The sequence below is a fragment of the Pocillopora verrucosa genome, chromosome 10 (genome assembly GCF_036669915.1).
Source record: "Pocillopora verrucosa isolate sample1 chromosome 10, ASM3666991v2, whole genome shotgun sequence".
NCBI lineage: Eukaryota > Metazoa > Cnidaria > Anthozoa > Scleractinia > Pocilloporidae > Pocillopora > Pocillopora verrucosa.
The window spans coordinates 14959897-14968840 of record NC_089321.1 but is presented as its reverse complement, the minus strand read 5'-3'; the positions used below and the strand labels follow the sequence as shown (position 1 = coordinate 14968840).

The window sequence follows — 8944 nt, the reverse complement described above, 5'->3', positions numbered from 1 at the left end:
ATGCTGAACAATGGACGGCTCCTGGCGACGAGGTCCTCGTTGGCTCATCATTCCATAATATTCCATAATAATCCATCCGCGGATTGAAACTGAGAGCATTTTGATACTAGGGAGTTTACCTTCCTTCATTGCCAGCGGGAGAAGATGCTCGAAGTCAGTTGACGTGGAAAACCTCTTGTCATCGACAAAACCCCCGCCTTTCATTCCCGTTTTTTCGCCTTTCATTCACCATTTTTTCGAGTACATTGTTCTTGTTTTTAAAATCCGGAACGCTTTTAGCTGGCCAGAATTACCGGTTTCTGAGCGAAGAGACTAGTCATAATTTATCGCCTAGAAGGTGGGGGAGGGGAGGGTCGGAAGACTTTCAAGGGATCACGTGGTTCTCGGAGGGAACGGTGGCGGCGGACCATTCATCGCCAGCAGAGTATTGAATGCCAATTAACTGGAAGTGAAAGGTGACTATAAGAATGTTACAGCTCTAGCCTTATGGGGAGATCATCCCCGCCCCCGCCCCCACCACCCTCATCTACTTTACATGGCCTGTGCTGTTACAGTCATGGTCGCAGTATGCAGAATAAGGAATCAAGACTTGGATGGAAATCGTGTAAAATAGGACCTCTATGGAGATCAGAGCGCGAAATACTATTGAAACTGAAGTAAAAGAAATCAATCAATTACATTTCTTGAGTAACAACACGAAACAAAGACGGGTAGTACCTGGAATGTTTAGTGTACTCGGAAAAGAAAAGGGAGCTAGGAAATGTTAGAACTCAGACGGTGAGATCGAAGAACGGAGTCTGTTTTTAGTTCTAATTCTTATTTAGTTGAATTTCAAAAACTTAAAATTGATGAATACCTTTTTATGGAATCCACAAACACAAATGTTACTTAAAAGAATAAATTATAAAAACAAAAGTTGCGTGAAATTTATTCAAATGCGAACAAGCCTTTGTGGCCAGCATCCGTGACGTGTGTACGTGTCTGAATTAGAATTTGCACGTATAAATTAAAAACGGTGGCTTGTGGAGCTACATGAATAGTATGGGCGGCCGTCTATAGAACAGCCACCATCATGAATGTGGTCGGTGTTGAAGCTTGCAACGGTCTTATCATGGATCAACCATGATCATGGAAGAAAAAAAAATATATGTCATGGCTCCTTACAGGATGACGCAACGCAAGATCGATTTCGTATTCGGGGGGACTCCCCTTTTTTTTTAGCTGACAAGGTATAACAAAGTTTTCACTTTCGATCAGTTTACTAAAGGGAAGTCTTTAAAGTAGACGTCAACAGTTACTTACAACAGTATTCCCGTGCGTGTGCATTGAACGACGAACGACTTTCATTATGTGGTTGTCTTGCTCCATTCATTCACTTCTCGTGTTCGCCTTCTTAGTTCTTATAATCATGGGCACAGCGGCAGATAAGAGCGCCGTTTTGACCTTGAAAGAGAATTCAGCAGAGAACATTGAAGGTTGCTATGGTCAAAGGAAAGGCCACGCTTTGTGTTTCGTCATAAACGAGACATTTGTTCACTTGAAGAGCAAAGATAACAGAACGTTAGCTCACTTCAGGGACCTACAGGATGAAATGTTTCTCTTTCAAGTACTGGACGATGTGTTTCTCGGGTAAGTCTTGAATACGTAAATGCGTTTGAAGACATAATTATAAGTGGGTTAAAATTTACTCTTTAGGAATCAAGTTTGCGTCAAACGCGATAACAAAGCTAGTAAGCGGTGTAGTTGCTAGAATGAAAGTATTTGAATTTGCCGTAACTGACAGGTTAGTTTTTTTTGTTCTCTTTTTCTGTCTGGCTGATTTAGGTAACAGAGTAAACTCAAAGGGGATTTTATTTTGACCATTCTCTACTTGTAGTTGCAGTCAAAAATACGTAGTGCAAAAATCTACTCAATAATGGCAAGGTTAATTAATTAATTAATTCATTAAACTGCTTTCGGTCTGGCTCAGTGAACGCAAACAAAGGAAATGAACAGACAGACTTTTTCAGATCCCTTTGTGCGTTTCTTCCGAGCTTCAAAGCAAAAAGAAAAAAATTAAATAAGTGGAAAGAAACTTTTTGTCCTTGCAATTATCGAGGTAATTTTAAGCATCTTGAACGCCTGAAACAAAAATATAGTTGATCTTTAGATGATTCGTCTCAAATTCAAGTTTGATAAACGTGTCTTAAGTGCTAAGCTAAAATTGAGGCCACGAATAGACGTAACCCACACGTCACAAAAACGCCTCATTTCTTCTCAACAAGGACTTACCAGGAGGAAACTTTTGGTCTAATTTAGAAGTCCAAAAACTGTAGTCTGTCGAGCAATGATTCTTGCTATATGTTTAAAAATCAGGTTAGCGCAAAGCGCGCGTCGACTAGCCACGTTACGCAACCGGTAAGTGCGAGTTACTTGCGTTCCGTGTTTATCTGAAAAAAAGGTGAAAGCTACATTTGGTGACGTGGCTGCATTTAATTTTGCATGTCGGAAAATACCTCAAGTGACTGATTTTAATTTTGTACCCTTTCAACAGGGAAAAGTCGTCTAAATTTCCTGTGCATCTCAATGCAAGCCACAGCAACCTACATGACAATACCCGGAAGGATATCTTCTACTTGGAACACAAACATCTCATGACAAACCGAGATTCATTTGCTGACAAATTCTATTCGGCATTGGACCGGCTGAAGAACACAACGAAGCTTGTGTTATTGCACCACCTGTCGACTGAATTGAAAAAGAACGTAGGTAACCACCCACTCTTGATGCGGTTCCACATGCTTGCCATGACTTTAGAAGCAAAATACGGCTCTAATGACAGCGTTGTCCCTGAAAGACGATGGAGCAATGAAGATGGACGATACAAAGAAAGGAAGACCAAGTTTGGACACGTTCGAAAGAAAAGAACACTTTTTCAAGAAGAGAAAGAGAATTCTTGTCAAGATTTGAGGTCTGATCCCAATAACAACGATTGTCTAGGAATGTGCGGCTACGGATGTTCATGTTGGTATTTTATTTGTGGCAATTGTTGCCAAAATCGACTTTGCTTTGAACATGACAAATGTTGTCGACATGACATGTACACCATAAACTGCCTCATTCCGATTGTTCATTCATTGAGCTGTGAAGACGGGTATGGTGGCTACCCCAGCTGCTTACAATGAGTACACTTCACACTCCGCGCAGACAGATTCCCGAAGGAGGGAGGGAAGGGGGAAGGAGGTAGGGTCAACCTTTGCTGAGTATGTGCCTCTGGCCTTTTAGAACCTCTACCCCATTATAGTATATTCTGTTGCCAATTATAGACCTTATCTTAGCTACCTTTAGTAATACGGTCACAACAATCTGCACATTTTTAAATCCCTATTTACCAAAATTTTCTTACACCCAAAATACCAAAAATGCGCGGTCCCAACTAGTGGTAAAAATGCGACTTAGTCCAACGGCACGTCTCCATTAACCTTTTTCTAGAAAGTACCGCGTCCCGATTACCTTTTAACTGTGTAACTGCTGAGCACGTGCTCAAACTAGTTTTGTAGAGTGGAGAGTGTTTTGCATTGCATAAGCACGAACACAACTTGTTAACCTAAACATTTAAGGGAGGTCGGCTGAATATATACTGTTCAACTAAAAACCAGATCTTACTTGTCAAATTAGGAGCTTTACCCCACGTGAAGCTCATATAGGGACCAGTCTGGAACAGTCACTATTTACCACGTGACCACCCATAAGGCTATGAATTATTCTTATGCTCCCCTTATGCTCCCCCATCCCCCCCCCCATTAATTATTTGTCGCCTGGGGTGTCACAGGATTTTGGTCGTGTCACGATTAAGTTTACGTGACCACCCATAAGGCTATGAATTTTTCTGATGCTCCCCCTCTATATTGCTAGGTAATTGGCAATCAATATTCTATAGTCCTTCTTTTAAAATCTGTTTGAGACAACTGTTACCCTTGAAAACCATGTGATCCCCAGAAAGCCTCCGACTCCCCCCCCCCCCCCCCCGGCCATAACAGATAAGTCTGATAAGTAACAATAACTCATTATTTGTCATAAGATAAAATTACATGTACATAGTCAGTGTTACGTTACGATTCTAAAAATATGTACTCAAAATAGCCAGCCAAGAGACGAATCTTAACTGGTTCTTAAATTACAGGAGTACGACTAAGAAAGGGAACCAATCTTGATTCGCTGTTTATTCTCTTGTACTGATTCGCGTAGTTGACGCTTTAAAAAGTTATGAATAAAATGGCAATAGGAAAAGGTTTTTCTTGTAACTCTTCTATTTTGGAAATCGAGGGAGGAGAGGTGCTAATTCGAGAGGGTTGAGAGGGGTGCTTGTTTAACATTATGGCCTTTGGGTTTGCGCTAATTTAGGGGAGAGCGCTTATTACAGCATGGGCGCTTATTCGAGGAAACACGGTGTTTGTGCAAGGGAAGCTTCAAGGATCTTAAACCAGCATATTTTTCCAGTTTTAATACAGGTAGCCCAAGCTCGCAAATGAGCCTCCGTTAATATGCAAAAAGTCTCTTACGGTACGTTGCGCAATGAGCGAAATATAAGGAGCTTTAAAAAAATAAACGGTCGCACCTTCAACCTAAAAAATCTGAACTAGTTTTGAATAAAAACAAAATTACCTCGCTAGGAGGTTGTTCCTTTGTATAGAGTGAGTTTTCTGAGCTGATTTAGGGCCGATTAGTTCGGTTTTAGCTCATCTGTTTTGCCCCCCTATAGAATTCCAAAGTCGAGAGTACGATAGTTTAGTTGCATATCGTGATCCCTAAATTTCGCCCATGCATTGCGTAACGTAAACACATTTGCTCATTTAGCAAGCTTGAGCTACCGGTTATTTAACTTTCCGTTTTAAATTTACTCAACCAATGCCAGCAAAAAAAAAACAACAATAAACAAAAGAGGAATTCTAAATAATTATATTTCCGTTTTTAATTGCAAGGTCTTCTATCAGGCTATATTTAACGAGGCAAAAATCAATGTTGGGGTTGGCGAACATTCAAGGGGGGGCGAAACCCTCTAAAGCCCATGCTGAACAATAGACGGCTCCTGGCTCATTGGCTCATCATTCCACCATAATCCATCCATGGATTGAAACTGAGAGTATTTTGACTCTAGGGAGTTTACCTTCCTTCATTACCAGCGAGCGTAGATGCTCGAAACCAGTTGATGTGGAAAAACTCTTTCCGTCAAAAAACCACCGCCTTTCCGCTTAACCCCCCCTCCCCTTCCCTCCCCTCCCATCTACTCAGCATAGCCTGTGCTCTCACAATCGTGCTCGCGGTATGCGAAATAAGTAATTAAGACTTCAATGAAAATGGTGGGTGAAGTAGGATTTTTATCGAGATAAGTGCGCGAAATAATATCATTGTTAGCTTAACTCCCAAAACCTAAAATTGATGAACACCTTTGTATGGATTTCACAAACACAAATGTTGCTTAAAAGAATAAATTATGAAAATAGAAAGTGCGAGGGTTTTATTCAAATGCGAACCAGTCTGCGTGACCAGCATCCGTGACGCGTGTCTGAATTAGAATTTGTATATGTAAATTTTAAAATGGCCTGTGGAGCTACATGGACAGCCATCATCATGAATATGGTCGGTGTTGAAGCTTGCAACAGTCTGATTAATGGATCCACCATGATCATGGCAGAAAAAGATTAATACGTCATGGTTCCTTATAGGATGACGCAACGCAAGATCGATTTAGTATCAGGGGGAACTCCCCTTTCTTAGCTGACAAAGCATGAACAAAGTTTTCACTTTCTATCAGTTTACTAAAGGGAAGTCTTTGAAATAGACTTCAACAGTTACTTACAATAGTATTCCCTTACGTCTGCGTTGAGCGACGAACGACTTTCATATCCATTATGTGGTTTTCTTGCTCCATTCCTTCACTTCTCGTGTTCGCTTTCTTAGTTCTTTCAGTGATGGGCACTGCGGCGGATAAGAGCGCCGTTTTGACCTTGAAAGAGAATTCAGCAGAGAACATTGAAGGTTGCTATGGTCAAAAGAAAGACCTTGCTTTGTGTTTCGTCATAAACGAAACATTTGTTCAGTTGAAGAGCAACGATAACGGAACGTTAGCCCACTTCAGGGACTTACAGGATGGAATGTTCTTCTTTCAAGTACTGGACTATGTGTTTCTCGGGTAAGTCTTGAATACTTGAATAGAAATCAAGTTTGCGACAGACGCGATAACTAAGCTAGTAAGCAGTGTGATTGCTAGAGTGAAAGTGTTTGAATTTGCCGTAAAGGGTTAGTTTTTTTGTTCTCTTTTTCTGTCTGACTGATTAATGTAACAGAGTAAACTCAAAGGGAATTTACTTTTTATACCATTCTTTACTCCTAGTTGCAATCAAAAATACGTAATGCGGAAATACACTCAATAATGGCAAGAAATTAATGAAACTACTTTCGGTCTATTAAAATTCAAAGAGTGAACGTAAACAAAGGAAATGAACAGACAGGCTTTTTCAAATCCCTTTGTATGTTTCTTCCCAGCTTCAAAAGAAAAAAGAAAATTAAAAAAAAAGGAAAATTCAATAGGTGGAAAGCAACTTTTTGTCCTTGCAATTGTCAGAGTGATTTTCAGCACTCTTAGGAATGCATCTCGAATCCTAAGACCTCCTGGTTACGGAAAGTGATCATAATTTAACACCTGAAACAAAAGTATAATTTGAATTTTAGATGATTCGTCTCAAATTTGATATTAAAATGAAATGAAACGTGTCTTAAGTGCAAAAGAAAACTTACTAAGCTAAGCTAAAATTGAGGCCGGTAAGAGACGTAACCCACACGTCGCAACAACGCGTCATTTCTTTTCGACAAGAATGAAACATTTTGTCGGATTTAGAAGTTAAAAAACTGTAGTCTGTCAAGCAGTGGTTATAAATGACTCTTTCTTGCTATTTGGTGACGTGGCTGCATTTAATTTTGTATGTTGAAAATACCTCAAGTGACAGATTTTGATTTTGTACAATTTCAACAGGAAAAAGTCGTCTAAATTTCCTGTGTATCTCAAGTTTATTCCAAGAAAACACAGCAACCTACATGACAATACCTGGAAGGAAATCTTCTACTTGGAAAACAATTATCCCTTGACAAACCGAGATTCAGAGTTTTCTGACAAATTTCATTCGGCATTGGACCGGCTGAAGAACACAAGGAAGCTTGTGTTATTGCACCACCTGTCGACTGAATTGATAAAGAACGTAGGTAACCACCCTCTCTTGATGCGGTTCCACATGCTTGCTATGACTTTAGAACCAAAATACGGCTCTAATGGCAGCGTTGTCCCAGGCAGCAGTGTGACACGAGAGAAGAGAGCACTTTTTCAAGAAGATAAACACAATACTTGTCAAGATTTGCGTTCTAATCCCTACAACAACGATTGTTTAGGAATGTGTGGCCCGGGATGCACATGTTGGTCCCGGGTTTGTGGCAATTGTTGTCGAAATCAGCTTTGCTATGAACACGACCTGTGTTGTGGACATGCTTGGATTTCCACAGGCTGCTTACTACCGTTTATTCACAGAATGAGTTGTGAAAACGGGTATGGTGGCTACCCCAGCTGCCTACAATGAGTAAACTTGACACTCCATGTAAACAGACCAGCGAGACTACGCAGGGGGGGGGGGGGGAGCGGGGGAGGGGAATAGAAGGGAGTACTTGCTTTTGCTGGGTATGTGCCGCTGGCCTTTCAGAACCCCTTCCCCAGTATAGTAGAATCTGTGGCCAATTACAGACCTAATCTTAATTACTTAGATTGGTAATACGATAACAACTTTTTTAGCTTTTTAATCTTACCATTTTTAAATTCCTACCTACCAAAATGTTCTTGCCCTCAAAATCCCAAAAGTGCGCCATGGAACATCCCCATTAGCCAATAAGAAGAAAATCGACTTCAATGATATCGAGCTACGAATTAGTTAGTTTGTTATAAGCTACCTATTCAGACTTGGTATAGGTTGGTTATTTACAAAGTCTCCTTTTTATACTGTGACTCTCTTTGGGGCCTGGGAAACTGCATGATAAAACGGGGTTGACGACGCATTTATAGCATGCACGTTTCTACTTTAAAACAAAAAGTCACACTTTTACTTCGTTGAAAGCACATCGAGCAGCACATCCCCTCAGCGTGAACGGCTTTTGATTCTGAGTACAAGCACAAGTATTGATTGAGAGGAAACATTTTAGCAGGTTCACCTAACTGTGTAATGGAGCAGTCATTAATTATTTGTCGTCTGGGGTGTCACAGGATATTGGTTGTGTCACGATTAAGTTTACGTGACCATCCATAAGGCTATGAATTATTATTAATTCTTATGCTCCCCCAACCCCCCATTGCAAGGTAATTGGCAGTCAATGTTGTATAGTCCTTCTTTTAAACTCTGTTTGAGACGACTGAGACGACTGTTACCCCTGAAAACTATGTGATCCATTAGAAAACCTCCAACTCCCCTCCCCAGGCCCCCTCCCCGGCCATAACAGATAAGTCTGATAAGTAACAATAACTCTTTATTTGTCATAAGATAAAGTTACATGTACATATTCAGTGTTACGTTACGATTCTAAAAATATGTATTCAAAATAGCCAGCCAAGAGACGAATACTAACTGGTTCTTAAATTACAGCTGTACGACTAAGAAAGGGAACCAACCTTGATTCGCTGTCTATTCTCTTGTGACGATTCCGCCGTAGTTGACGCTTTAAAAAGTTATGAATAAAATGGCAATAGAAAAAGGTTTTTCTTGTAACTCTTCTATTTTAGAAATCGAGAAAGGAGGGGTGCTAATTCAAGAGGGGTGCTTGTTTAACATTATGGCCTATGGGTTGGTGCTAATTCAGGGGATAGCGCTGATTATAGCATGGGTGCTTATTCGAGGAAATACAGTGTTTGTTCAAGGGAAGCTTCAAGGAT

The 8944-nt window shown here is 40.4% G+C and overlaps 2 protein-coding genes across 2 annotated transcripts; both read left to right on the top strand.

Annotated features, from left to right (window-relative positions):
• Positions 1–1281: 1281 nt before the first annotated feature.
• LOC131796323 (uncharacterized) lies at positions 1282–4984 on the top strand. Its single transcript, XM_059113904.2, has 2 exons — positions 1282–1629; positions 2534–4984. Exons 1-2 carry the CDS (start codon positions 1349–1351, stop codon positions 3162–3164), a joined length of 912 nt encoding a protein of 303 aa, XP_058969887.2. The 5' UTR covers positions 1282–1348; the 3' UTR covers positions 3165–4984.
• Positions 4985–5600: 616 nt separating this feature from the next.
• Positions 5601–8762, top strand: LOC131796321 (uncharacterized). Its single transcript, XM_059113903.2, has 2 exons — positions 5601–6172; positions 7013–8762. Exons 1-2 carry the CDS (start codon positions 5892–5894, stop codon positions 7605–7607), a joined length of 876 nt encoding a protein of 291 aa, XP_058969886.2. The 5' UTR covers positions 5601–5891; the 3' UTR covers positions 7608–8762.
• The last annotated feature ends 182 nt before the right edge of the window (positions 8763–8944 follow it).